This window comes from Camelina sativa, chromosome 20 (assembly GCF_000633955.1).
Source record: "Camelina sativa cultivar DH55 chromosome 20, Cs, whole genome shotgun sequence".
Lineage (NCBI taxonomy): Eukaryota > Viridiplantae > Streptophyta > Magnoliopsida > Brassicales > Brassicaceae > Camelina > Camelina sativa.
Window position 1 is genome coordinate 3,978,582 of NC_025704.1, and position 27,246 is coordinate 4,005,827.

A 27,246-nucleotide genomic window follows, 5' to 3' on the forward strand; every position below is an offset into this window, starting at 1 on the left:
GGGAAAATTGGAAATCGAGTCATCTTGGAATTTCACAATCAAAAAAGAAAATTCTGATAGGCAAAACATGTTTGTGTGTATACGGTAGGAAAGACAATTCAAAATTTGGCAATCAATGTAAAGTGGAAATGGTGGCTCAACATATCTTTCCTTGGAATACAACTTACAAATGATGATGACTGATTTGGCTTCCCTTTGAATTTACCTTTTACCACTCACTCTCTCTTTTTTCTGGTGATGTTATTTGACAAAAAAAAAATTCAAGAAAATAAATGAGAATGACAAATTTTATAATAAGTAGCCATATAACAAATTTGATTATTTAAGTTGCCAACCAAGCTAGACCACTTTCCAACTTTGTAAGAGAACTTGGCACATGCTTTCCAACATGGGATATGAAACTTTATTTCAAAAAAGATTAAATTTTTAAAGCTTTTTAATCATTCCAAAAGGTGATTAATATTTGAATTATTGCAAGTAAGTTGTTTTGGACATATACCAAATTAATCTATAGTATCAATCGACAGAAGAACATGTACCGTGAGACTCTTAATGTTATAAGATTCCTGGCCAGTTAATATAATATACTGATACCATGTTTCTTGATAAAAATATTACAATGTCCACATTTCATACTAGGGTCTCATATAGACTACGCTCAAAGGGGAAACTTATGAAGCCTTCTGACTAATACAACAATTCGGATATCTTTGTGCTAAAAACGACTATACAAAGTTGAAAGTTCTCTTCAGTTTTCTTAACCCGTCAAATGTTAAGTGTTTGAAGCTTGAAATCTGAAAGACGAAAATCATAATAAAAGAAACATAATACTAATAAATAGAGAAGATAAATTAAAAATTCAATAGAATTTCAAAAACGGTCACGGGAGAAACCACAAGGGTCCGTTTGTCTGCAATAGTTTTATTTTATTTTTATTTATTTGTCTACTATTTTTAGTTTTTTTTTTGTTATTTCGAGAATAAAAGTTTGAACGCTGTCTGAACCACACAAGCCGAGCCGATACAACCTAAACCAAGCCTTAACTAAGCCGTGACTCGCGGGTTGATTCATTTGAACCGAATCATAAATCAACGGTTAAGATCAATCTTGAAACAATCTAACGGCGTCATAGAAGCGTCGGTGAGCTAAAAAAGAGTGTGAAAGCCAGGTCACCATAGCATTGTCTCTCCTAGATTTTTTAATTTTATTTATTTTTCTGCAAAAATAATAAAATAAAAAAGAAAGAGTGGAGAAAAAAAAGGGGAAAAATCCTAGAGCTATATATTAGCACATATACTCGTTTCACTTTCCCTTAAGTGTTAAGCTGCTGCCGCTATTGTGTGTTATCTCTCTCCTTCATTTCTCTCTCTTTCTCTCTCGCTGCTTCTCGAATCTTCTGTATCATCCTTCTTCTTCTTCTTCAAGGTGAGTCCTCCTAGATCCGCTCTCACTTGTTTCTCGCTACCGATTTTGCTAGATCTGTTAAGCATGCGTTGCGTTTTATGAGAAATAGTTTGTTCTTATCTTTTGCTTGTTGTTCTGTGATTCGATCGGTGCTTGTTGGATCGATCTGAGTTTTTTTCTTAGGTTTTATGTGTTAGATCTATGGAGTTTGAGGATTCATCTCGCTTGGTTCCGATCTGTTGTTGTTGTTGTTTAATTTTGTTTAAGCAGTGAAGTGGAACTTGTTTTTTTAAGTTCGAAATGATCTTCGTGCTTAGTTTGTATCGTCGATTGATCTGGTTTTAATCTTCGATCTGTCATGCGTTGATGTTTACTAGTGATTTTTCAAGTGTTTTCGCTTTGAGATCTGTGAATCTGTGAAGTTTTTAAACCCAGATTTTTCAGTTTTATCTGACTTAGCTAAGCTATATTGCCTGATGTGATCAATTCTTCAGTAAGTTAAGCTATGATTGAATTGTGGTAACTGCAGCTAATCGTCAAAACTAAGTTGTGATCTGATTCGTTGGGCATGTATTCAGTGATGGTTAATCACTGTCTTGTAGCATTTACTTGATGAGCTTTCTCAAATTGATTTTACTTTTTGCTATAGTGAGAGATGGCCGATGGTGAGGATATCCAGCCACTCGTCTGTGACAATGGAACTGGAATGGTGAAGGTGAGTATGACTGTTTACTTAGCTTCAGTAATGTTTCTGCGTCCTTTGTTGTACATTTTGTAGACCTCTGATCATGGTTTTTTATTTATATGCACAGGCTGGTTTTGCTGGAGATGATGCCCCGAGAGCAGTGTTCCCAAGTATTGTTGGTCGTCCCAGGCACACTGGTGTCATGGTTGGTATGGGTCAGAAAGATGCTTACGTTGGTGATGAGGCTCAGTCCAAGAGAGGTATTCTTACCTTGAAGTATCCGATTGAACATGGTATTGTAAGTAACTGGGACGATATGGAAAAGATCTGGCATCACACTTTCTACAACGAGCTCCGTGTTGCCCCTGAGGAGCACCCGGTTCTTCTCACAGAGGCACCTCTTAACCCTAAAGCTAACAGGGAGAAGATGACTCAGATCATGTTTGAGACATTCAATGTCCCTGCCATGTATGTTGCTATTCAGGCCGTTCTTTCTCTCTACGCCAGTGGTCGTACAACCGGTTAGTTCTCCAACTTAAAAAACATGCATCTGAGTAATGTTCTTTTCTTACTTGTTTGTACTTACAAATCGTTCTCTTTTTTTGCAATAGGTATTGTGCTCGACTCTGGTGATGGTGTGTCTCACACTGTGCCAATCTACGAGGGTTATGCTCTCCCTCATGCTATCCTCCGTCTCGATCTTGCTGGTCGGGATCTCACAGATTCTCTCATGAAGATCCTCACTGAGAGAGGTTACATGTTCACCACGACTGCAGAGCGGGAAATTGTCCGTGACATAAAGGAGAAGCTTGCTTACGTCGCTCTTGACTACGAGCAAGAGCTCGAGACAGCCAAGAGCAGCTCTTCAGTGGAGAAGAACTACGAGCTACCTGATGGACAAGTCATCACCATTGGAGCTGAAAGATTCCGTTGTCCTGAGGTTCTATTCCAGCCATCGCTCATCGGAATGGAAGCTCCTGGAATCCACGAAACAACTTACAACTCCATCATGAAGTGTGATGTCGATATCAGGAAGGATCTCTATGGAAACATCGTTCTCAGTGGTGGTTCCACTATGTTCCCAGGTATCGCTGACCGTATGAGCAAAGAGATTACCGCACTTGCACCTAGCAGCATGAAGATCAAGGTTGTTGCACCACCCGAGAGAAAATACAGTGTCTGGATCGGAGGATCAATCCTTGCATCCCTCAGCACTTTCCAACAGGTAAAAAAACAAAACCGATTTTGCTTCTTTTTCAAAATTGTGAGAGTAAAAATGTTGACATTTTGTTTTGCTTCTCTGTGTGTGTGTGTGTGAATCAGATGTGGATTTCAAAGGGAGAGTACGACGAGTCGGGTCCATCAATTGTTCACAGGAAATGCTTCTAAGTTGTCTCCTCTCTCTTCTCTTCTCTTTCTCTCTCTGGTTCGTGGTGGTGAGTTTGTTACAAATCTATTTTCCCTAGTTGAGATGGGGAACTGAACTATCTGTTGTTATGTGGTTGTCCTTTTTTTTTTTTTTTTTCATTCTCTTTAGAACCTTTTGAATGTCTCAAGAAGTCTGTGTACTTTTAGTCTTATATCTCTGTTTTTTTTTCTATTCTATTTTTCTTTAGGATGCTTGTGATGATTCTGGTTTTTTTGTCCTTTAAGCAAAAAAAAAAATATCATATTATATTTGGGTCCTTGGGTTCATTATTTGGAGCTTTTTCACCATAAATATTGTGTACGAGACAGGTTTTTCCACATAGCAGGTTGCATTGCAGTTCTTATGTAATGCTGAGCCTATACTTAGAAGGCTTATGTTTGATTCAGCAAGAATTGTGTGTTTAGGCCAATTGATGGGATAGAAGTAAAAATTAGAAAAGAATTTGACCTATAAGGAAACAAGATTTGATTCACTAGTTGGAAAACAAATGACCTAAGAATAGTGGGTCTGTTGGTTAAAAAAAGGATTCATTCCCTCGTTACAACTCGACTCAAAACCATTTTTGAAAGATTACAAATGGATTGAATGTGAAATAATCCATCTAAACTGCTTATTTCAACACCAAATGTTCCGTTTTGGAGAGTAGCAAACATTTCCACGTTTTAATCCTTTTAGGTGGACATGTATATATTATTGGTTAAGCCTTTGGAAGTTTTTGGAAATTCGTTTCTTTCAGATCACAAAATGTCTAAAACATCACAATCTGTTTACCTTCCTAGCTAGTTAAAATTTTGTCCCCACAATTGGAAAGACGTGAGATGGTCGGTCCAGCCAAATCACCCCGAATACTTTATCGATACTTTTGAAAAAAATGATCCAATTGGACAACTCACATACACACAGAAAATGCGTAGTTGCCGACTTTATCTTGCCTAAAACCAAAACTTTATTGTATTCATTTTTCAATTGTCTAATGAATCTTTCAAAGAATCTAATTTCTTCTTTGTCGATGAGCTTTCGGTCTAAAACAAAAGGCTGATAGTAGATTATTCAATATCCAAAGAGATGGTAGCTAAACATAAGAAATATTTGACTAACCTAACTTAATTGTTCCGGGACCTCCATTTTATATGTAGATTTTTGAGGCCCCAGAAATTGTTGTCTTTGTTTTAGTAGTGTTTGAATCATTCAATGAACATTGTGTAGTAGGGAACATTCAGTGATTCAATTTATATGTAATGGTCTAGTTCCTAAAAGTAGGAGAGTTCAATATGAGTGAAAAATAATTTCTCTCTTTTTTTTCGTCTGAGGGCCGTGTATATAGGCCCATAACAATATCAAGTAATATTGTACGTGAAAGCAATTTGTATGATCTCCTAGGCCTAAAAGAAAGGACCATTTCCTTTGTTCAACACTACCATCCATAAGTTAGTGTTAGTAGTACATAGCCAAATTATAGGACCGACCATTTCCTTTCCTCTGTTCACTTAGTGAAGAAATTCCATTAGTTACCATTGTCTTAATTCTTCTCCAATAATGTAAAATTTGTAACAGTTAAAAACAAGTTATTTTACAAATCAAACTCGAGATTGTCTCAAACATAAACATACATGAATAAACAATTCTCTAAAATCCATTTGTCAACTGTTTTATTTTTATCTTTCGTTTTTTCGTTTGTAAGATGCCAACATGTAAATTGTTGTAAGAAGTAGAGCATTAAGACTTTTAGGAGTAAACAGAAATGAGAGCAAGCTAATAGTAAGTTATAGAGTATTACTGAACAATCAATGATGCCAATAATGAATAAACTGTTACAAATATGCCCAAGACAAAACAAAAAAAAGAAAAGAACTAATCTAGATTTGTGTGTTAAAAACAAAATCCCACCAAGAAAAAAAAAAAAAAAAGCCAAAGCAAAGAAATACTGATGGGTATCGAGAACAAAAGATTTAACCAAATCAAAGAAAAGGTTGAAAATTTTCTTGAGGAACAAGCAACTTCTTCTTATGGAAACGAGAGGTTGAAAAACATATTCAAAAGTTTACTCTGTTCTCTCCAAAACAAATACATTTCCTTTCCCATCTCTCCCTACTTGTAAATCTCCATCTAAATATCTACAAACATTCTCGAATCAAGGAATCCATAATCAAATAAAACGACACTGGATTTTAATTGTTTAAAAAAAAGGATACGAAATTTCGAACAGTCCCTCAGGGTTGAAGATTCCCAAAAGAAGATCCATGTTCTTCCTAAAAATGTTCATCAACTGATTCCAACAAACCACAACAAATCAAGAAACTTCCCATTAATAGAAATTTCATTATGCCGAAGTAGTAAAAAAAACACACACAAGTACCTGGTCCGGCTTGATCGTTGAGCTTTCATAAGTTATCTCAACACTCTACAACAAACAACCAAACGCAATTCCCATCAAAAACGCGATTTTTTTTTTTCGAAAGAATCTTAAACCAAAAACGCCAAAACTATTAAATGTACCGTTTTGGATGAGATCTTGAAAGAAGCGACGATTCTAAACTCGCCGTCGAGTAGATTCAATCCCCGGACATCAAATTTCAACACATGGACCGTTTTGCCCTTCGTTTATCCAAAAAAAAAAACAAATTCAGATGATTACACTTAGGAAAAAACGACATAAACTAAAAATACTAAGTACCTGAGCAATGTCGATCTGTTGAAGAAGATCACCGAGAGAGACGAAATCACGAAGACCCAATTTGGTTCTTTTAGAACCCAACACAGTGATTGTACTGTAAATGAGTCTCCAACAACCTCCGATCTTGTCTAACTCTCCTGTCGGCTCCGGCGTCGGATTCCTACATTCAAGAAGCTTCACCAACCCTTCGACCTCTGCTTTTTTATCCGATTTAACTCCGAATATACCTCTGTTTATCCCTTTAAGTGCTTCGTATAGCTCTTCTTTTATCTGAGAAACTGTTCTTATTTCTTCTTCTTCTTGTTCATTAGTGGAGGAACAAGAGCTGCTCTGTTCTGTGACTTTTCCGATGAACATGGGTCTGTGACGATTTGGGTTGTCACTAAAACTCAGCGTTTTGCCATTGTGATTGGTGAAAGAAACTAGCACCTTTGAGTTTGGTGTTCTTGTTGAGATTGCTCGTCTTGAGGCTGTTATTGATGTTGGTGGCTGGATAAGCTTACTCGACATTGCCAAGTTGTCACACCAGAATCTCTCTCGTGAGCTTAGGAAGATGGTATTAAGATGATTGTTGTACAATGGTTTTGTGGGGAGGAGAATGGACTGTTTTTTTTTATTATCTTCATCTTTTTAGTAATCCTATCACCACCATACAACTATGCCATTACCAAATATAAAATTTAACCAAATCTCATTTATATATAAAAAAAAAACAATTGTTTAAATTATCATATTTTATTTATTTATTTACAATTTGTAATTATAATTTACAATTTTTTCTTCAGTAGTTTGGAGCTATGTTTTCACTTGTTGGACAAGATTAGGCTAAATTAGGTTGTTTTTTTTAATTCAGGAGCTTTTGCTTTTATTTTGTTGTACAAGATTAGGTTAATTTATAGGTGCCCACTAGATCTGATCGAATAAAGTTTCCAGTACCACTTGATATACCCAAAAACTCGTTTCTCGATGTCGTCACTATCGTGGTATAGTACTATTAGTAGATTAGATTAATGTTTATGTAGTGTGTTTCTTGAGTTAACCAATAACATCACCTACTTTTTAAAAATTGGTTTTATTAGGTCTGTGACTGTCAGAAAACTAAACTACTCGTTTTGCTCGTATTGTTAATAATAGACAAAAAGAGATGAATATTTGTGTATAGTAAAATAGTCTAATAGATTTTGCAAGTGACCAAAAAAAAGTATCAAACATAAGTCATGCTCTGTTCTTTGTTCAATAAAGCCTTAAAAAAAAACAAGAGTTTCAGTTCAGGCATCTTTGGATGGAGTTGCAGAGTCTTGTGATGGCTTCCATTGTTGTGGAGTCTGAGCTTTCTTGATAGAGAGTGCATGAATCTCCTTCATTTCTTCTTCAAGTGCAGCATTCACCATACGGTGCCTCTCCAGCAATCTCTTCCCTTCAAACTGTTCAGAGACAACCTCTATCTCAAAACTCGCCCCACATCTGCAAAAGAGAAAAACAGTTTAGCTACAATGTTTAAGAAGCAAGAGATTACACCCTAAGCTAGAGATTTAAGATGTATGATTATAGGAAAATCATGTACTTACCCTCCAGATATGTCAATGACTTCCTGGTACACAAACAAAAACAAACAATGTTCAGTAATACATTCCACAAGAAGATCAAACTTTTGAACATATATTTATAGAGAATCAAATGAGAACAATTGAAAACAGAAATAGATTGATATTGGAGTAACTTCAATCTTCAAATGTAGTAAAGCCGGGCTATAAGAGACAGCTGTTGTACTACTTGACTGCTAAGAAAAAGCTAACCTAACAACGAAATTATACATATCATTGCACTAGAAACACCCTTGGATCTGGTTTATGAGTTCTAATTTCCCGAATTTAAACATGACACATGTAAATTTCTCGAATAAGAACACTCAGCTCCTAGGTTGCTCATACAAAATCATCAGATCCTGAGTTCATACCACACTGTATCAAAATTACACCTAAACTACTCAAAACATACACACCTTTTCTCTTCTGTTTAAGAGAACATAGTGATGATGGTTAATTTCAAACGATGGCTAAGACTACAAAACAAAACATACTACCCCCTCTTTATGGTCCAAATATTAAAGTTCATGGTTTGATACACAAGTGCGCAGTTCAAAAATCTCAACTTTCGCAAAATTTGGCAGACCCATCTGAAGATAATTCACTCAGGCGATTAGGGTTTCTAATTTTCCCCCAAAATTTTCAAACAAAAGACAGAAACCATCCATATATGATATACGCACAGACAACAAAAATTCGAAAGAAGACGCAATCAAAGAGATGAAATCGAAAGAGAACAAAGCAATTCGAAGAAAACTCACGAGATGAATAGGCTTAAGTTTCGAAGTCAATGAAGCTTCCACTTGCTCCTTCGTCACCATCTCTCTCTGCTCAGCTCTCCCAAACAACGTCTCAAATCCCTAATTACTACTCATCGAATTAGAATACTAAAACCGTTCGCTGTTTGGTTTTGGTTTAGCGGAAAGTACGGTTTACTTTGGTTAAATCTTTCAATTGGGATTTAATCCGGTTCTCGACAAATAAAAATAAGTAACTAGGGTTTAAGCAAAAGTGCTTTCCTCTTACTTCACTTCGTCTTCTTCCTCACTCCTAAAACCCTCAAAAAAAGTCTCTCCATTTTTTATCACCGGAAGCAGTAATCATCACTTCTCCCACCATGAAGTTGAGATCTCTACTCTTTCGCCTCTCTTCTTCTTCCTCCACAACCCAATCTCCCCATCGAACCATCGCTTTTCTCATCACTAACCTTCATTCCTCTCCATACTCCACCACCTCCAACTCCGGATCCAGATCCAACCATTCTACTTCAACACGTCCTCAACACGACGAAGAGTCTCGATCCGTTAGGGTTCCGGTCTGGTGGGACTTCCAAGACTGTCCTTTACCGGTTGGAGCCAACGTCTACAAAGTAGCACAATCCATCACATCAGCTATCAGAAACAGCGGAATCAAAGGTCCTATCACCATCACTGCCTTCGGTGACGTCTTACAACTCCCGAGACCAACCCAAGACGCTCTCTCCGCTACTGGAATCATTCTCAGTCATGTCCCTAACGGTGGTAAGAACAGTAACACTGATAGATCTTTGATTACTGATCTTATGTGTTGGGTTTCTCAGAATCCACCACCAGCTCATCTTTTGCTAATCTCTAGCGATAAGGAGTTCGCGAGTGTGTTGCATAGATTGAGGATGAGCAATTACAATATCTTGCTTGCGAGTAAGTCATCAGCTCCTGGTGTTTTGTGTAGTGCTGCTTCGATTATGTGGGATTGGGATAAGTTGATTAAAGGAGAGTGTGTTATTGGTAAGCATTTTAATCAGCCTCCTGATGGTCCTTATAACTCTTGGTATGGTCACTATAGGATTCCTCTTCTTGACCCTTTTGCTATTGCAACTACCACCACTGAGCAGTCGTCTAGTGTGAAAGTTGAAGAAGTGTCTGAGTCTTCGAATTCTGTTAATCTTCGTCCCATTCCTAAAGAAGTTGTTGACAAGATTCGTATGGTATTGAGTTTATATCCCAAGGGGACGCCTATTACAGAACTACGAGCTGAGTTGATTAAGAGTAACGTTGCTATTGATAAAGATTTCTATGGACATAAGAAGTTTTCTAGGTTTTTACTATCTATGCCAGATGTTGTTAAGGTTACTGCAGCAAGTGACGGTTTGTTTATTGTTCGTGCTGTCGCCAAGAAGACGACTCCTACGCTACTTGATTCTGGTTCTGGTTTGGCTACTGGTGTTGATCAGAATGTTAAAGAGAAGGAAACTGCTAATGCTTCGTCGCCAAGAATAGTTAGCAGTGCTGCTGAGAAAAGAAGAGATGAGTCACTTGGAAAGAAGCAGGAAAGTGGAACGGAGAATGGTAAACATGTCAAAGAGAAAGCACCAGAGAGTTGTCACGAGCCTATTCTGGTCAGCACGAAAGACGTTAAGTCAGATGACAAACCCGTGGAGACGAATCAAGTGGCTCTTATTGTGGGGAGTGATTCTTCCATGGAAGACGGCTTTTTTCAGAAGCTAAAAAGACTATGGTATGGTTCATCTGAGATGGAATCAGAGCATCAGCATCTCCTAGAAGATAAAAGTGTTTCTGGAAGTGGAGATAGAGACAAAGGGGATAAGGACTTGAAGTCATCAAGTCAGGGAACTGATCCCATGTCTCAAATCTCACCTCCTTTCGTTTCTGAGTCTGTGGAGGAGGTAAAAGTAGGAACTGATGAAGTAGGCAGTAAAGATAAAGATGCAAGTCCAGGCTTTTTAGGTCGCCTTTTCAAGAGTTTCAAGTTTTGGGGAGAGAGCCCTGTGTCTAGCAAAGATTCTACTGGTAATCAGGAGCTGGTCAATGTTGAGTCTCAAGTACACGACATGTTTGCGAAAGAGTCTTTCTGGAGTGATGTTGAATCTTTCATTAATTCTCCAAGAGGCTTTGCTATAGTATCTCACTCAAGGACAAGGTGCGTACAATCTCTTCCCTCCTGATTTGGCAGGAGTATGAATTAGTATATTGTGTAAATCTATTTTAGGTTTAGTACAATTACAGTTTGTTCCTGGATTAGCCTTTCATTAACGGTGTGTGTCATTTCTTAACCTGGTCAGGGAGGTGATGGCTAAGAATCTGCAGGAGGAGGGGCCTTCGTGTCTCAGACAGCTTGATGAATCAAGCATGCTTCATTTAGTTACCTTACTAATATCACATAAGAAATTGATTGAGGAAGACCCCTCTTCTTCCCTACCATTCAGAATCATCAAAGGATCTACCCCTGGCCACCGTCATGCTTCAAACGGTTTGAGCTCAATATTCTCGGATATTTCAAAATCACAGCCGCAGAAACAAGATGGTGCGAAAAGAGGCAAGAACGTTGCTCATGCTGGTGTTTCTGTTGGTTCTATGGACCAAAAGCAGCTGGAAAGATACAAAAGTAATGCAGTTGCGGATTGTCAGAAGCTGTTAAAGAAGATAACAGAGGAAAAGCCTGAAGGGTATAACCTGATTCGTTTCAGGAAAGACTTCTTAGAGGAATACGGGTACCATTTAGCTGTTGACAAGCTCGGTCACGAGAGCCTACAGTCTTTGATTCAAGTAATGCCTGGAGTGAAAATAACATCTGGATACATTCTTCCTTCAGCTCCTTCACCAAATGCCAAGTCAAAAGAAGATAATTCGGACTTTTTATTCGAAGAACTCGGTCCAGTTTCTGAAGCAACAACCAACCACCAGACGACCAAAAAGCTTCCAGTGTATGAACCATCTCTCTCAGATGATGAAGAAGACTCTGGTCCAGAGAGAGATAACCAGGAGAAGAAGAAACAAGAGATGATGAATAGAGAAGGTAAAGAGAGCTCGTTATTGCAAATCCTGGATTCTTATTACACAAACAAAGATGAGGAATTTAAGAAGGAGAAATCAGAGGAGAGAAAGCTTGTAAGCAGCAGTAGAAAGCAAAAGCCTCCAAAGACATATTCTTTTGTTAAAGATTCAGAAGTCTAGCGAGTCAGAGACCATTGTAATTAGTAGAAGCATGTTTTAGGTTTGGTCTATGGACTATGGTAAACCGAATCCGGTTGAGTCGAAATAAAATCAGATTGGTTCAAACTCTCATATTACACAGTTTAGTAGCAGATCGCATTGCGTAAAGTTGTTGATTAGATTTTTTGTTTTGGTGGTTTCCTTTATTAAATATGGCAATGTTAAGGTATAAAGCATGGAATAAAAAACAAAAAATGTACTTCCTCTGTTTCATAATATAAGATGTTTAGAGAATTATTTTTGTTTCATAATATAGGATGTTTCTAACTTTCTATGCAACTTTTAAATTAATTTTATATTTTATATTATGCAATCTTGGATATGACTGGTTAAATTTTTTAAAAGTAATTTTTTCTTAATACGTGTGTTTCTACTAAAACATCCTATATTTTGAAACGGAGAGAGTATAAAGCATGGAGCTTATTTAAACATCATCATTTGATAAAGCGATGATGACATGCTTTTTGGTTATAAGTTAGGTATTGAACAGTTACAAATAAACAAATTAAAAAGTAGTATAATAGTTTATTGTTGACTGTTTATAAAGTTCTCTGAAACTAAAATGAAAATTTTGGTGGGGGTTTCAACTTTCATTTTTGTACTAACAGTATCATATTTACTACTAGTTCTTTTCAAGTTTTAACTTTCATTTTTGTACCAATAGTATCATGTTTACTAATTCTTTCCAAGTTTTAATTTTTTTTTTTCTGAAAGATGTAGTGAAGTTTTAAGTAAATAAGTAGTAAAACAAAAGTGATCAATGAAACTGTGGTGGTGGTGGTGTACATGTGATGTGGAGTTGCTTGGTGGATTATCTTTGTCACTTGAGTCTTCTCAATGGACACACACACTCAATTAAAAATACACATCAATAAAAAAAAGTACTTTCAAATTTGGATAAAGAAAAGAAAAATTTGATCTATTATTTTAAGAGCAATCTTGTCTTGTTCCCTTGAAATATATACCAATATTAAGTAGCATTAAAAGCCTATGTATACATATTTTAATACAATGATTAAACACATACAGCTCATGCGTATCCACAATGATTCGGTCAAAAAGATACTAAAAATGTGTCTCCCTTCATCATCAACCAATGCCATTACGGGTCTCTAGGCTATAGTAATTAGTAATACCAAAGTCAAAAAACTAATTGTTCATTTTTTGTTTTCATCTGCTTTCTTGAATCTGAAAGATAAACTCGACGTAGTAAAATAATGGAATCACTTAGCTAAATATTTTATTTCTGGGTACTCTATCGTAAAACTAAAAAATCACTTTACAAGACTGACCCGTTAATTAGAAATTAAATTTACATTGACTGTAACTGACATATATATAAAAACTTCCTTCAAACCGTGAATCTGCAAGAAAAGAAACATTAAAAAGGTCAAATCTTTTAATAAAATTGGCATTAAACAAAAGAATCAGTTGCTATAAGAAAAATCAATCTAATTGTTTTAAAAGAGCTAGATTTTATGCACATCACTGTCTAAAAAAACAAAAATACAAATTGATTTTTTTCGAATCTATTATTAATAAAAATCCAAGAAAATTATGTTCTTTATCAGAAAAGAAAGAAAAAAAATTATCGAAGTAACAACAAAATAGAAAACAAGTGTACCCACCAACTCAATTCCAAATTCTTGAAACATTTTTTTTTTTTTAGAATTCACTGTCTTCTTGTGTGTCTCAAAAACAGAGCTTTTGTTCTCTGTCTCTTTTTTCTTTTTTGAATCTTCTTCCTCCTTTCACTTAACTCTCTCTCTCTCCCTCTCTCATCATTTTTTCAATCTACCAGTGTCTACCACCACCTTGAGAACTACCGCCTTTTCTTGGAAAAAATCCACCTTTCTTAGGTTTTGGGATCTCATGAATGTCCATCACCTGTATAGTCCTTTGCTTTTTAGCTGGCATTCAAAAACATAGACACCACTCAGGAAACGATCCAATCAAGTTTAAAAATGTCTGAAACTAAAACAGAAGGAAGTTTTAAAAAACCATTCTCGGCGTGTCTGTAGTTTTGTTGTAGCCTTTTCCGTGCTGTGTCGAAATCAACTTCTTTATGCTCTTTGTCCCTCTGCAATAACCAAAACCATATTGATCACACCTGACATAGTATTAAAAGTCTTTTTAACATTTGATATTAGGATCTTGTATGGCAATGTACCTGCATGTTTTGTTGAGATGGAGAAGGACGAGAAGGTTTAGCTGGAGACGGAGATTCTCTCCTAGGTGGAGGAGCAGCAGCAGCAGCAGCAGCAACAGGTCTTGGTTTTCTCTCTGGTTCGGTAATGTTACTGTTCCTGCTCGAACCTGAAGATCCATCTGTCGAAAACAGAACAAGGAATAAGCTTTACTGATTACAAAATGGTGAAATGATCCAAATCTTGTAGTCACTGTTCAATAACTTACTATGAGGAACCGGTGAATATCCGAAATCAGGCACCTGCCACAGAAGAAAAACGATAACAACTGAAGCTCAATGACTAAAACAAAAGTTGAAAAGCGTCTCGGTGTTTTACCTGTTGGCGATTACTGTTATGGAGAGCTTTCTGCACGGGTGAGTCCTCATCGGCTACAATGAACAGATTTGATTGTTCTGAGATTGATAAGAATGATGCTTGTTCTGAGAGATTCAGAGTTTGTTTATTATCTCTTTACCTATCAAACTCGGAGGTTCAAGATCACCAGGCTGGTTAAATTTGACCCATTCATCTACAGTTTCCTTCCATTTTCTGCAGAGACAAAGAAGTAAAAGAGTTGAATTTAGAAATAAAGATAGGTTGAATAATAATGAGCAGTGTCTTCTGAATTGGATCGTAACTTGACAAGCTGTTTAGCTAATCTCCGAACATTGTTCGATGGATGCTTCCGAACTCGATTCACATGCCTCCCAATATCAGTTTCCTAACGTGACCATTAAAATTTCAAAAACTATCAAACAAAATGAAGAATCAATCAAAGAGTGTATTACTCATCGTATAAGATTCAAAGCTATTAGTACTACCTGAAGAGCTTGGAATGTTATGTCCATGTCTTCCAGGTTCTGAAGCAACTCAACCAAAGCATCTTCAGACTGAAACCAAACCACAAACAAAAACAATTCATCAGTCTTCAAAACTGTAATCAAATCAAGATCCAAGTGAAAGAACATTAATAGCAAACCAGATCAGGATCTTCAAGTCTCTCCTTGATATCAAGAATACTCTTCTGCTCATCATCAAACAAACCAGCAAACGGATCGAAATCATCATCGTCTTCACCATTACCAGATTTCTCTCTTACTTCTTCTTCCTCTCCTGCTACTGCTACTGCTGCTTCTCCTTCTTCTTCTTCTTCCTCCTCCGTCTCCTCATGAATCCTCCCATTAACCCTACCACCAACCGCCGCCTCGTTAACGCTACCGCCGCCACCGAAATCGCAGTTTCTACACTTATTGGCCATGGAAGTCGCGTAGAGACGCTCGACGATGTTATCTCTCCGTCGCTTCAACTCTTGACCGTAGTCAAGAGACGCAACGAGAATCGCCGTATCTATAAATGTCCAAACATCAACACCTGCGTTATCCATAACCGATCGGAAATCATCCAAATCCATTACCGCCGGCAACGAAACCTTTCTCTTGGTTACTTCTAATAAAAGAAATCACAAAACAGAGCAAATCGAATTGGTGGTATTTACAGAACCAGATCTAAAAGATGAATTCGATTCATCGGAATCGTGAAGAAGAACCAAAGAAAAAGTTTTTAGGATTCTCAATACGTTTCAAAAGATAAAGATGAAAACAAAAAACGTAAGAATCAGATTGGTAAATCCAGATTGAAAAGAAAAGGAAGACCCTTTCAAGCTTTTTGATGAAGCTTTTTACTGTTACGAGGAAGAGAGAAGAAGAAGAGAGGGTAAAAAACAGAAACAGAGGTCTTCTTCTCACATAAGATCAAACAAGGAAATGGCAAATTAGAAAAAAAAAAAAAAAGGAAGAAGAAAGGGAATATTCCAAATTTGAGGCTTTAGAATTTGGTTTGGGGGGGGGGGGTTATTGCTTTTTCTCTCATTCTTCTGCAAGTTTTTTTTTTGGTTTGGGTCTGTTAATAATATTTTTATTAATATTATTTATTCAGACAGAACCAATCACAAGTAAAATGAAAGTTTAAGACAAAAAGTAAAAAGAAGTAAACAGAAAATGGGATGAATGACCAAAGCAAAGCAAGTTGGTTTGTTGTGGTTGGGGAGATGAACAGAGAAGGTTAGAGAGAGAGAAGTGAGTGTTTTTTTCAATAATGGCGTTTACTTTTTTAGTTTCTTTTTTAATTGGAGAGAAAACATTTACATGTTTCGACATTTTCGTTAATGGGCCTATAAGTTTTGGGTCCATAAGAAATTAATTAGTACTGTATTCCCATTGTTTTTTTAATAAACAGAAACCACAGAAAAGGGAAAAAACAAAAAGGTAACAAAAACTACAAAAAAAAAAAAAGGAAAACTACAATTAATGGAAAATTTACATAACGAAGATGTCTATAAATATAGATGACCTATCTAGTTGCTCTTTATAAGAAAGTTATTGAGCAATAAGTTGTTTTGGGAACGTCCTGTTGCTTATTTGTTTGATTCTTACGAGATAGATAGATTAGTCAGGGATCGATCAAAGAATTGCTGAGAAGTACGAACGAAACGAGCATCGTTGGCGCTATGACGACGTCTCTTCTTCAAGTCCTTTTACCTCCGGTGAAATCAACCGCTACGGCGTTTTACGATCATTCAAACGATCCGTGGTTCAAGTACCGTTCCATGGAATCTGAGGCGAAAAGATTCTCTGGTGCCATCGTAAAACCAGTACCTGCTTACATGAATCGGCAAGGTTTTCGTCCCGATCATCAGGGTTTTGGAGATGGTGGTGCATTCCCTGAGATTCATGTCTCTCAGTACCCTCTTGGCATGGGTAAGAATAGATCCAACAAGACTCTGCCTGTTACCCTGGATGCTCAGGGAAACGTGGTCTTCGACGCGGTTGTGAGGCAGCAGAGTGAGATTTCTAAAAAGATTGTTTACTCTCGACCTTACGATGTTATTCCCAAGATTCTGAAAAACGAAGAAGACCTGTTGGTTGATGATGAGGAACTGAAGAAGCAGATACATGAGACTGCTGAAGAAACAAAAGCTGCCATTGAGAAGATTGTGAATGCGAGGCTGAGAACATCACAACCTAGTAATGTAACCAAGGCATCGAGTGACTCAGCGTACATCAAGTATAAGCCATCCCAACAATCTGCAGCGTTCAACTCCGGTGCTAGAGAGAGGATCGTGAGGATGGTGGAGATGCCTGTAGATCCCCTTGATTTACCAAAGTTCAAGCACAAGCGAGTTCCCAAAGCTTCTGGTTCTCCGCCTGTTCCAGTCCTGCATTCACCTCCGAGGCCCGTTACTATCAAGGACAGACAAGACTGGAACATCCCTCCTTGCATCTCCAACTGGAAAAACCAGAAAGGTTATACAATCCCCCTTGAAAAACGCCTTGCCGCTGATGGAAGGGGCCTGGAAGAGGCTCAGGTAAGTGATGACTTTGCCAAGTTGACAGAGGCGCTCTATGTAGCTGAGCAGAAAGCTAGGGAGGCTGTTTCAGTGCGGGCCAAGGTTCAGAAGGAGATGGTGATGAAGGAGAAGGAAAGAAAAGAGCAGGAGCTGAGGGATCTTGCCCAAAAGGCTCGGCGCGAGAGGGCTGAGGCTGCAGTAACAATATCTAGCGAGAGTGTTGAACGACCAGGAGGCGATTGTGAGACGGAAAGAAAACAGAGGGATAAGATTCGAGAAGAGCGTCGTAAGGAAAGAGAGAGGGAGAGAAGGTTGGAAACCGCGGGGGGTAAGAAGAGCAAGATCACAAGGGACAGTGAGCGTGATATCACTGAGAAGGTTGCGCTTGGAATGGCAACTGTTGGAGGCAGAGGTGTTGAAGTCATGTACGATCAACGGCTGTTTAACCAAGACAAGGGCATGGACTCGGGTTTTGCCATTGATGACCAATACAACGTATATGACAAAACATTATTCACGGCGAAGCCCACTCTCTCGACGCTGTACAAGCCAAAGAAGGATGTGGATGATGAAATGTATCACGAGCAGCTCCAGAAGAAGCCCATGAACACTGACAAGTTCAAACCAGACAAAGCATTCACCGGTGCGGGGAAGAGAGAACGACCTCTTGAGTTTGACAAGGAAGCTGAGGAAGATCCTTTCGGTCTTGCACAGTGGGCGTGTAATCTGAAGAAAGGTAAGAAACATTTAGGGTCTGGATCAGGAACTATGAGAGCAAGTGGTGGTGGATGTAGCTCTTCGGAGGAGGATTACTATGGTGGTTCTGCTCGGACCAAGATCAATTTCGAACGTTTTCCTAGGCAGTAATTGTTTGCTTCATTGTTAATATTGTTTTACTTAATTTGTTTGTTTGCAGGACACTCTGTTTTAAAGGTTTTCGAGTCTATTATTTCTGCTCTTCTTTTCATATACTGATCGTATTTCGTATTTAACAAGCTTTCAGGTCAATTTCAGACATTTTCTTCTAATAATCCTCAATCCTCGTGGTGTTTTAATTGCTTCTTAAGACATCTGGACCTAGCACAAGAAGCTCAATTTCGATCTGGCATAAGCAGTCATTATATATCGCCTTCAATGAGCCAGCTTGAGATAGAAGAATTGTAAGAGGCATGAAATTAGCCTAACAAGATTTATCAACTCCAGGGCCCTCTTACATAAGTGGCTTTTGCTCACGTGAGTTCCTATCCAATTCATGTCATGGGAATTTACAGTAATATACACATGTAACCTTATGCTGACATCTGTAGCTTTCCATCTGTCTTGCTTTCTGATGCAATTTCATGCTTAACGCCAGGGGACTTGCTTCTGTCTTTGAAGTACTTGCTGGTTTGGTCTCTGCAATAGTGGACAGTATTTCAAGACCGTCGTTGTGGGGTATACCGGTGGACTTAGCTTCCATGTTGCCATTCTCTGATGCATACTTCCCTTTCCAGTGTCAATTTCTGAGAATCTTGGCTGGTCCTCTCACCTTTAAGTCTCTCCTAATGTTAGCTCATACCGTCAGTAAACCATCTGCTGTTCCTGGGCAACAAGGACAGGATGCTTATTGTAAGCCTACTCCGATAAAATTTCAAGCATTAGATGACAAAACAGAATGGTGGTAACTTTACATGAAAATAGAAAGTAGAAACTAGCAAGTAGCAAATATATGTAGTAGTAGCAAATATATGTAGTAGTTACCTAGACTAAAAGATGACTGTAAACCACATCTAGACTAGAAGTTAGTCTTCTTAATCTCTGTAAATTCGTAGGGATATGGGGGGCACCAAAATGCAAACAAAAAAAGAATTAACTTGACCCTGGATTCATTTGATGATCTATTGACGAATACTATAAAAATAGAAGTAGGTAGAGAGGTCTGAATTTTAGTGACTTGCGGTTCGACCTGGCGATGAGATAGCCTTTCCTTATGCTCTTAAAGCCACTAGACCAAAGAAACTTTTGATAAAATTGGGCCGAATTTTGTATCTAATATATACGGCCGCAAGCTAATGCTTCATTGGCTTGGCCTAATGCTTCATTGGCTTGGCCTATGGGCCAGCTCTGTACACAAAAAAACAACATGAAGAAACTTCACTTTTTCTTCAGATACAACTGCATTTAAAATGCAACTTTAGCAAATAAGATTTGAAGTTGAGAACTATTTATAAGCATGCCATTATAATGCCATTATAATTAAAACATTTTGAAAAAATCAAATAACCATAAAATTAATTACTCAAATCTTAATCAATAGACCAAACAAGAAAATGGTAATATTTGGATATGGCAACAATACCCAACCGAAAATTTAGCTACTCTGATGCCACAAAATTAGAACTTAAAATCATAATATCATTTATTGGAATGAATATTCTTAGTTTATGAAAACCATATTTAAAAAAAATCAAACAAGAAAATCTTTTATTACTTCGAAATTTCTTTTGAAGATATTCTATCAACATTGTTAACTTCGATTCTTAATCTAATAATACTATTATTATTTATTCACACAGAACCAAACCAATCACAAGTAAAATGAAAGTTTAAGACAAAAAATAAAAGAAGAAAACAGAAAATGGGATTTGCTTTATTGATGAGATGAGGGGATGGATGCTCTTCTTGCCCCTAGACAGAGCAAAACAAAGCAAAGCAAGTTGGTTTGTTGTGGTTGGGAAGATGAACAGCTAGAGAGATGTTAAAGAGAGAAGTGAGTGTTTTTTTTTTCAATAACAGCGTTTGGTTTTTTTAGTTTCTTTTTTAATTGGAGAGAAAAATGAAAATTAATAAGCAATAATCTAAGTTTTACATAAATGTTTGATATTAACAAGACAATTTATGTGCAGTGTAGTGTAGTGGCTAAAAATGTTTTTTTTTTAATTTTATAAATGAATAACTTTTTATGGTCTAGATAAATAGAAAAGATAGTCATAAAAAACTGGTTTTGAAACCGCGATTTTAATTTTATCGACAAACTTTTCACATAATTTTTCCTATTTCTAGATTTCAAATATGACTCTCTCACAAGCCAACAAGTATTATTTTTGTTTGTTTGAAATATGCGCATATATAGTTCAAGTTTCAAGATGTTTAATTGGTTAAAACAAGGGATTATACTCACGATTAAAGTAAAATACTATTACCATTTAAACATTTTAAGTGGAGTATAATTTAATCACACCCCATAAATATTTGGGGATTAGTCTAGTAGTTTCCACTATTAACCCATTTTTATTAGTATAAATATAAGTTTAATAGTTTCATAATTAATTTATAAATATAATGGGCCTAAAACTACATTATACCTCATTAAAAAAAACCACACATTGACAAAAAAGCCCATTAACCAACAAAAATAATAAAAAGACTCGTACGAACATTTTTTTGTAAACAATTCTTCAACAAAAAAAAAAAATGTACTGTATAAACAATTAAAAAAAAGAAAAAAAAAACCCTAAATAAAATGATACAGTTCTCTTCTTTCTCTTTCGCTTGTTAAATCAAGCTTTTGGCCTCCGCTTCAATTTTACTTGTTTCCAGATTTTTGTTTCTTAAATCAACTCGTAACGGTCGCAGTGTCTAACCCTGGGCGACTCACAGTCCCATCATAATCTTCGTGTTTTGGTGTTGTCGGCAAATTCCTCTTTCACTGGTTCCTTTTTTACAAATGGTATTCTACGGATTGTGCCTTTGTTTTACTCTGGGTTCTTGTTAATTCTATAGCACTGACTCTCTATTTAAAGATTTCGAAATACAGATATGATTATAATTGTGGTTGTATCTTTTATACCTGCTTTGTGGTTCTTTGTCAAGGATGAATTTAGAGATGCTATATTGCAACGAGCTCCAATTGAAAGCTTTGCCCTCAAGACTGTTCAAGAGTTTATACAACCTCAGGTTAGTTCTTGTAATCCAGCTAGCATAGTTTTCATTCAGTAAAATGTTCCCATTCCTATTTGTAGATCGCTAAATCTGTGTTACTTCTTACTTGATCTTATAATCTCTGAGCAGAAACAAACAAAGTTGGCTCAAGATGAAAACCAAATGCTTGAAAACATGCTCCGGACTTTACTACAGGAGCTAGTGGTCTGTTGGTTTCTCCACTTGTATGCATATATGCTTGTTGATTTAGTTTCTGTGTGGATTTATCTTTGTGTGTTTGGGGTTTCAGGCTGCTGCTGCGCAATCAGGAGAACAAATTATGCAGTATGGTCAGTTGATTGATGATGATGATGATGATCAAAATATACATGGCCAGATTCCTCATCTTCTAGGTTAGCAATTTATTTCAAAGCAATTATAAAACATCTTATTCTCTTGTAGTCTATTGTGTCTATTGCTTACTTTCTCGTGCTTGATTGTTGTTGACTACTTTTCTTCAATTGGTTTTGTTAGATGTGGTGCTTTATCTTTGTGAGAAGGAGCATGTTGAAGGTGGCATGATATTCCAGCTCTTGGAGGATTTGACGGAAATGTCTACTATGAAAAACTGTAAAGATGTTTTTGGTTATATTGAAAGCAAACAAGATATATTGGGCAAGGTATGTCTTTGATGAGATGTAAATTTTCCTCTGTGTGTATGAGTATCTTGTATTTTTGACTTGGATGTTGCAATTATCTGCAGCAAGAGCTTTTTGCGCGCGGAAAACTTGTTATGTTGAGGACTTGTAACCAACTTCTCCGCCGACTCTCAAAGGTTTGTTATCTGCATCCCTTTTCTATTTCCCTTTTTCGAACTTAGCGTAAGTCATAATCTGCTTTTCCAGCTGTATAACACATCCACTCGTTGTTTTTTTCCTTTTCTGTTTTCACAATCTGGCAAACAGGCCAATGACGTGGTATTCTGTGGAAGAATCCTCATGTTCTTGGCTCACTTTTTTCCTTTATCTGAGCGATCAGGTAAGAATGGTGTCTCATAATTTATTGCATATATGACCCTTTGGTATGTGAATTGTTAGAAGTTGTGTAACGTTTACTTACTTGAGTTATTCTTACAGCCGTGAACATAAAGGGCGTTTTTAATACATCTAACGAAACCAAATATGAAAAAGATCCTCCAAATGGCAAGTAATTTTTTTTAACTATTGCTTTCTGGTCCTTTATCCATTACTTACTTATTTTGTCTATTGCTTCTCAGGCATTTCTGTAGATTTCAACTTCTATAAGACATTTTGGAGTTTACAGGTGCGTTTTAGTTAAAGGAACTTTGTAGGGAACTTTGCTGCTCCTTTATCATTAGGGTTGTCTCATAGAAGTATAGAACTTGTGTTTGCTTATCGTACATAATCATTACTGGAGATAGCATCTCAGTTTTCCTTTTGTTTAGTTAGTTTATTGAGGTACTGCTCCCTTTATTGAGAATTATGTTATATTTCCAGGAGTATTTCTGTAATCCCGCTTCTCTTACTTCTGCATCTACCAAGTGGCAGAAATTTTCATCTAGTTTGGCGGTACGTGCTCCCTCTGGTTTTTGGCTATAAGCTTTACATGGTCTCTTACATATGTATATATGCATAGACAAGTCATGCCGGCGGTAGTGGGAAATTTTCTTAGACCTTGTATCTTGAACTGCCTGTGTAGGTTGTATTAAACACCTTTGACGCACAACCACTAAGCGAAGAAGAGGGAGAAGCTAATAGTTTGGAGGAAGATGCAGCAACTTTTAATATAAAGTACTTAACTAGTAGTAAATTAATGGGTTTAGAGGTAAGTATGATGTGGATGCTCACAAGCACATGCACATATTCTATATCTCTATGTGTAAGAATGTATATAACACATTGACATACAAACTTCTGAACGTAGCAGTTTACACACTTTTTCTTCTTGTGGCCACAGTTAAAGGATTCGAGTTTCCGACGACATATTCTTCTCCAGTGCCTCATACTGTTTGATTATCTGAGGGTAAATCTCTCAAGAATTGCACGTTGAATTACTCTCTCTGGTATCTTGGTATAACTGACTCCTTGTTTTCTATTAGGCACCAGGGAAGAACGACAAAGATCTGCCATCTGAAACCATGGTTAGTGTTTTGCTTGTTCAATGGGAAAATGTTCTCTTGCTTTGCTTTAAAGGTTGACAAACCTGGCTTATATTTGAGTTTTTGGGGGTTTATGCATACTCACTCAAAAGTATGGTTTATCTTTTCGGCCTAAAAGGAAGAGCTTAAGTCCNTCTGCATCTACCAAGTGGCAGAAATTTTCATCTAGTTTGGCGGTACGTGCTCCCTCATGTTTTTGGCTATAAGCTTTACATGGTCTCTTACATATGTATATGCATAGACAAGTCATGCCGGCGGTAGTGGGAAATTTTCTTAGACCTTGTATCTTGAACTGCTTGTGTAGGTTGTATTAAACACCTTTGACGCACAACCACTAAGCGAAGAAGAGGGAGAAGCTAATAGTTTGGAGGAAGACGCAGCAACTTTTAATATAAAGTACTTAACTAGTAGTAAATTAATGGGTTTAGAGGTAAGTATGATGTGGATGCTCACAAGCACATGCACATATTCTATATCTCTATGTGTAAGAATGTATATAACACATTGACATACAAACTTCTGAACGTAGCAGTTTACACACTTTTTCTTCTTGTGGCCACAGTTAAAGGATTCGAGTTTCCGACGACATATTCTTCTCCAGTGCCTCATACTGTTTGATTATCTGAGGGTAAATCTCTCAAGAATTGCACGTTGAATTACTCTCTCTGGTATCTTGGTATAACTGAGTCCTTGTTTTCTATTAGGCACCAGGGAAGAACGACAAAGATCTGCCATCTGAAACCATGGTTAGTGTTTTGCTTGTTCAATGGGAAAATGTTCTCTTGCTTTGCTTTAAAGGTTGACAAACCTGGCTTATATTTGAGTTTTTGGGGGTTTATGCATACTCACTCAAAAGTATGGTTTATCTTTTCGGCCTAAAAGGAAGAGCTTAAGTCCTGTGAGGATCGCGTAAAGAAATTGCTTGAGATCACTCCGCCTAAAGGGAAAGAATTCCTCCGTGCTGTTGAGCATATATTGGAGCGCGAAAAGAATTGGGTATGTGTGCTGCTTTCTCTCTTACTTGCTGCATGATTTTTCTGGCGTGAAGCGGAGGGTTGTTAAGTGATTTCTACAATATATACAATAACAGGTCTGGTGGAAACGTGATGGATGCCCACCATTTGAAAAGCAACCGATAGAAAAGAACTCACCTAATGCAGGGCAAAAGAAACGGTATGGGAAAACACCATTAGACTTTACTTTTATTAATGTAATCACATGCCTTGGTGGTGTCAGCCATTAGACATTTAGCATACATTAGGTGCAACAAATTGATAACGTTTTCCCCGTGGTGATCTCTAAGTCAATTGTCCCTTGAAGAGATAAGCAACTAAGAAATCTAATATGAAGAGTATTAAGGCTCCATATGTGTTACATTTTGCTTTTTACAGGAGGCAAAGATGGAGAATGGGGAATAAAGAACTCTCCCAACTTTGGAGATGGGCAGATCAAAATCCGGTATGTGTTATATCATCTCTGTTTGTTGATCTTGATGCCACATGCTATTCCACTTCCTTTCTCGACCGATTCTGTCTCTACAATAATTTTATCTCTGATGGCATGACCGATCAACATATTTTCTCTCTACAGAATGCTTTGACTGATTCTCAACGTGTCCGAACCCCTGCTATTGCAGACTACTGGAAACCATTAGCAGAAGATGTGAGCTAACGTATTGCTTTATTATTCACAAACAACATTTCAAAAATAATTAAAAAATGTCTAATTAGTCCACCTGGTGTTTTACTAAAAATTTCAGATGGACCCGTCAGCTGGCATCGAAGATGAGTACCATCATAAAAACAACAGAGTAAGTTACTTGCTTTGCCTTACAACTTTATTTATAAGATGCTTTATTGAATCAGTCTCATGGCAGATTATTTTTACTGTTTTGATAGGTTTACTGCTGGAAAGGTCTTCGGTTTGCAGCTCGGCAAGACCTGGAAGGATTTTCGAGGGTAAAACGTGCTTTAAGTTCAATTTCTCAGTGCTCTATATGATTGGTTTTGAACTTTTGTCTTTGTTTCCCTACAGTTTACTGATTTTGGAATCGAAGGAGTTGTCCCTGTTGAACTATTGCCACCTGAGGTCCGCTCCAAATATCAAGCTAAACCGAACGAAAAAGCGAAACGAGCGAAGAAAGAAGAAACCAAAGGTGGATCTCAGGAAGCAGAGGGAAACCAGATTGGTGTTTCTAATAGTGAAGCTGAAGCTGAAGCTGAAGGAGGAAGAGGCGAAGCAGAGGCGATGGAAAGTGATGCTATTGCAGACACTCCTACACCTGAGGAACAACAAAGACTCGGTGGTTCTGACACAGACAATGGTCAAGAGGCTGGTCAAATCGAAGACGCAGAGTCAGAAGAAGCTGGTTTGATGGACGCTGATCTTAATCATCCTCCTATGCCTGTCTCGTGAGTAAACTTTCAGTTTTTTCACTCCCTTTCTTCAGTGGTGAATCAATTGGATATGATGTCACAATGTGTTGATGTTTATCAAACTGTGAGCAAAGTATTATTCTAAATATGTTTTGTATTAGTGCGATCATAAAGCTTACAGCATGTTTTTCATTTCGTTCAATAAAAAAGACAATTGATATATCGGAGTTGATCGAAAATTTATAATATACTTCATATGTTTGCTTTGGGTTGGTAATGCAGCTCGTTCTGATGTGTGTATACTACTAAACTGTACAAGTGTGTAATCCTAGCGATCAGAATCTTCTCATCTATTATTCATGTTTACTAAGATACTGGATTAGACAAGATATTAGAAAAAGTAGTTTTTATACTACACTCATACAATTATAATTTTACGTAATTTATCGTCTTAAGTGTAACACTTGATACATATTCACAGCTAATATACATTGGACTCAATCGCAATCGAGAGTAATAAGTACACACTTATAATCAAAACAAGAAAATCAATTACTAAAGGGACCTAAAGCTAGAAGTGTCACTATACGCTATCAACTCAAACTTTATGTTTTGCCATCAATTTTTTAGTATATAAATGAGTGGTTTTTAGACATGTCACGATAAACACCACACCGATCTTCATGTAATAATAAGTTCATTTGTTCATTCGGTTTCTACCAATACCATACCTATATATTTTAATCATACTCCAACTTGTACTACATATATTTCGCCATCTAATCTAGATATAGTTCTCCACACCCGTTGGCAAATGATTCGATATTGGTCATGAATTACCAAATATTATCATTCAAACATACATTAGTCATCATAATATATCAAATAATACGTGAAAAGAATATCAGTTCACGTTAGGGAATTGATTAGTAAATCTGATTTGTTTATATTACCACGTACCTCCAAATCTCCAATCATTGATTGAAAAAGAAGATAATAGTATATTACTATTGTTTAGTCGTTGTCAATGCCAAAACAAATCACCCTTATATATTTACCTCGAACACTATTGAAGTGGTGGCTGCACTGTCATCAGGTAAGATCACCGTTGTCGTATAAGTCGTTGCACTGTTATGACATAAAAAAAAGTCGACTCATATTGAATCATGGGGCACCGACACTTGCTAATTTGTCTGAAAGAGCATGTGGCCCAAGCATTTGGAAAAAGAAACAGTGCACATATTAGCTTTCTATTCATAGATAATTAGATATATATAAACAAACACACTTATTAGCTAATATTTTTCATACATACAAAAGATATGAAGCCACGACTTTATTGGTACATAAAAAAGCTTTCTTTTTTAAAATAAAATATAGAATTGTCGGCAAATGTATACGTAAGGATTCATATATATATGATGTGATCTGAGATTCTCAATAATTTGCACAATGTTTTCCTATTGAACATAGATATTTGGGGGGGG

The 27,246-nt window shown here is 36.9% G+C and overlaps 7 protein-coding genes across 7 annotated transcripts; 4 read left to right on the forward strand and 3 right to left on the reverse strand.

The window, feature by feature from the left end:
- LOC104769172 (actin-7) lies at positions 1,310–3,774 on the forward strand. Its single transcript, XM_010493322.2, has 5 exons — positions 1,310–1,425; positions 2,054–2,119; positions 2,217–2,610; positions 2,701–3,314; positions 3,413–3,774. Exons 2-5 carry the CDS (start codon positions 2,060–2,062, stop codon positions 3,476–3,478), a joined length of 1,134 nt encoding a protein of 377 aa, XP_010491624.1. The 5' UTR covers positions 1,310–1,425; positions 2,054–2,059; the 3' UTR covers positions 3,479–3,774.
- Positions 5,292–6,835, reverse strand: LOC104769173 (probable plastid-lipid-associated protein 7, chloroplastic). The gene is made up of 5 exons (XM_010493323.2): positions 6,193–6,835; positions 6,015–6,113; positions 5,875–5,919; positions 5,711–5,784; positions 5,292–5,632 (listed from the first exon to the last, which is right to left on the reverse strand). Exons 1-5 carry the CDS (start codon positions 6,700–6,702, stop codon positions 5,560–5,562), a joined length of 801 nt encoding a protein of 266 aa, XP_010491625.1. The 5' UTR covers positions 6,703–6,835; the 3' UTR covers positions 5,292–5,559.
- LOC104769174 (protein BOLA2) lies at positions 7,334–8,652 on the reverse strand. The gene is made up of 3 exons (XM_010493324.2): positions 8,540–8,652; positions 7,761–7,783; positions 7,334–7,656 (listed from the first exon to the last, which is right to left on the reverse strand). The coding sequence occupies exons 1-3, from the start codon at positions 8,597–8,599 to the stop codon at positions 7,461–7,463; spliced, it is 279 nt and encodes a 92-aa protein (XP_010491626.1). The 5' UTR covers positions 8,600–8,652; the 3' UTR covers positions 7,334–7,460.
- Positions 8,748–11,842, forward strand: LOC104769175. Its single transcript, XM_010493325.2, has 2 exons — positions 8,748–10,697; positions 10,840–11,842. The coding sequence occupies exons 1-2, from the start codon at positions 8,896–8,898 to the stop codon at positions 11,729–11,731; spliced, it is 2,694 nt and encodes an 897-aa protein (XP_010491627.1). The 5' UTR covers positions 8,748–8,895; the 3' UTR covers positions 11,732–11,842.
- LOC104769176 (probable mediator of RNA polymerase II transcription subunit 26c) lies at positions 13,288–15,808 on the reverse strand. The gene is made up of 9 exons (XM_010493326.2): positions 14,939–15,808; positions 14,781–14,849; positions 14,598–14,680; positions 14,435–14,508; positions 14,296–14,348; positions 14,186–14,219; positions 13,941–14,098; positions 13,772–13,850; positions 13,288–13,680 (listed from the first exon to the last, which is right to left on the reverse strand). Exons 1-9 carry the CDS (start codon positions 15,368–15,370, stop codon positions 13,565–13,567), a joined length of 1,098 nt encoding a protein of 365 aa, XP_010491628.1. The 5' UTR covers positions 15,371–15,808; the 3' UTR covers positions 13,288–13,564.
- On the forward strand, positions 16,415–18,969 carry LOC104772179 (SNW/SKI-interacting protein-like). Its single transcript, XM_010496822.2, has 2 exons — positions 16,415–18,168; positions 18,660–18,969. Exons 1-2 carry the CDS (start codon positions 16,466–16,468, stop codon positions 18,967–18,969), a joined length of 2,013 nt encoding a protein of 670 aa, XP_010495124.1. The 5' UTR covers positions 16,415–16,465.
- Positions 20,782–25,981, forward strand: LOC104769177 (THO complex subunit 1). The gene is made up of 20 exons (XM_010493327.2): positions 20,782–21,014; positions 21,158–21,241; positions 21,356–21,430; positions 21,516–21,618; positions 21,740–21,885; positions 21,969–22,040; positions 22,171–22,243; positions 22,342–22,407; positions 22,482–22,528; positions 22,723–22,794; positions 22,925–23,050; positions 23,183–23,248; positions 23,325–23,372; positions 24,267–24,380; positions 24,475–24,557; positions 24,776–24,842; positions 24,975–25,046; positions 25,144–25,194; positions 25,283–25,342; positions 25,419–25,981. The coding sequence occupies exons 1-20, from the start codon at positions 21,012–21,014 to the stop codon at positions 25,797–25,799; spliced, it is 1,809 nt and encodes a 602-aa protein (XP_010491629.1). The 5' UTR covers positions 20,782–21,011; the 3' UTR covers positions 25,800–25,981.

What these genes read in the sequence shown, in the direction of transcription:
- LOC104772179 (XM_010496822.2), top strand. Translation starts at nt 16,466, where the DNA reads ATGACGACGTCTCTTCTTCAAGTCCTTTTACCTCCGGTGAAATCAACC. An exon ending in TTCGAACGTTTTCCTAGGCA is followed by an intron (nt 18,169 to 18,659) that starts GTAATTGTTTGC and finishes GCTTAACGCCAG; the next exon opens with GGGACTTGCTTCTGTCTTTG.
- LOC104769174 (XM_010493324.2), bottom strand. Translation starts at nt 8,599, where the DNA reads ATGGTGACGAAGGAGCAAGTGGAAGCTTCATTGACTTCGAAACTTAAG. An exon ending in AACTTAAGCCTATTCATCTC is followed by an intron (nt 7,784 to 8,539) that starts GTGAGTTTTCTT and finishes TTTGTGTACCAG; the next exon opens with GAAGTCATTGACATATCTGG. An exon ending in GTCATTGACATATCTGGAGG is followed by an intron (nt 7,657 to 7,760) that starts GTAAGTACATGA and finishes TCTCTTTTGCAG; the next exon opens with ATGTGGGGCGAGTTTTGAGA.
- LOC104769177 (XM_010493327.2), top strand. An exon ending in CCAGATTCCTCATCTTCTAG is followed by an intron (nt 21,619 to 21,739) that starts GTTAGCAATTTA and finishes TGGTTTTGTTAG; the next exon opens with ATGTGGTGCTTTATCTTTGT. An exon ending in TCCTTTATCTGAGCGATCAG is followed by an intron (nt 22,244 to 22,341) that starts GTAAGAATGGTG and finishes TTATTCTTACAG; the next exon opens with CCGTGAACATAAAGGGCGTT.
- LOC104769175 (XM_010493325.2), top strand. Translation starts at nt 8,896, where the DNA reads ATGAAGTTGAGATCTCTACTCTTTCGCCTCTCTTCTTCTTCCTCCACA. An exon ending in GTATCTCACTCAAGGACAAG is followed by an intron (nt 10,698 to 10,839) that starts GTGCGTACAATC and finishes TAACCTGGTCAG; the next exon opens with GGAGGTGATGGCTAAGAATC.
- LOC104769173 (XM_010493323.2), bottom strand. Translation starts at nt 6,702, where the DNA reads ATGTCGAGTAAGCTTATCCAGCCACCAACATCAATAACAGCCTCAAGA. An exon ending in AACAGATCGACATTGCTCAG is followed by an intron (nt 6,114 to 6,192) that starts GTACTTAGTATT and finishes GGATAAACGAAG; the next exon opens with GGCAAAACGGTCCATGTGTT. An exon ending in CAACGATCAAGCCGGACCAG is followed by an intron (nt 5,785 to 5,874) that starts GTACTTGTGTGT and finishes TGTTGGAATCAG; the next exon opens with TTGATGAACATTTTTAGGAA.
- LOC104769172 (XM_010493322.2), top strand. Translation starts at nt 2,060, where the DNA reads ATGGCCGATGGTGAGGATATCCAGCCACTCGTCTGTGACAATGGAACT. An exon ending in ATGGAACTGGAATGGTGAAG is followed by an intron (nt 2,120 to 2,216) that starts GTGAGTATGACT and finishes TTATATGCACAG; the next exon opens with GCTGGTTTTGCTGGAGATGA. An exon ending in CCCTCAGCACTTTCCAACAG is followed by an intron (nt 3,315 to 3,412) that starts GTAAAAAAACAA and finishes TGTGTGAATCAG; the next exon opens with ATGTGGATTTCAAAGGGAGA.
- LOC104769176 (XM_010493326.2), bottom strand. Translation starts at nt 15,370, where the DNA reads ATGGATTTGGATGATTTCCGATCGGTTATGGATAACGCAGGTGTTGAT. An exon ending in GACTTGAAGATCCTGATCTG is followed by an intron (nt 14,850 to 14,938) that starts GTTTGCTATTAA and finishes GTTTGGTTTCAG; the next exon opens with TCTGAAGATGCTTTGGTTGA. An exon ending in ATATTCACCGGTTCCTCATA is followed by an intron (nt 14,099 to 14,185) that starts GTAAGTTATTGA and finishes TGTTTTCGACAG; the next exon opens with ATGGATCTTCAGGTTCGAGC.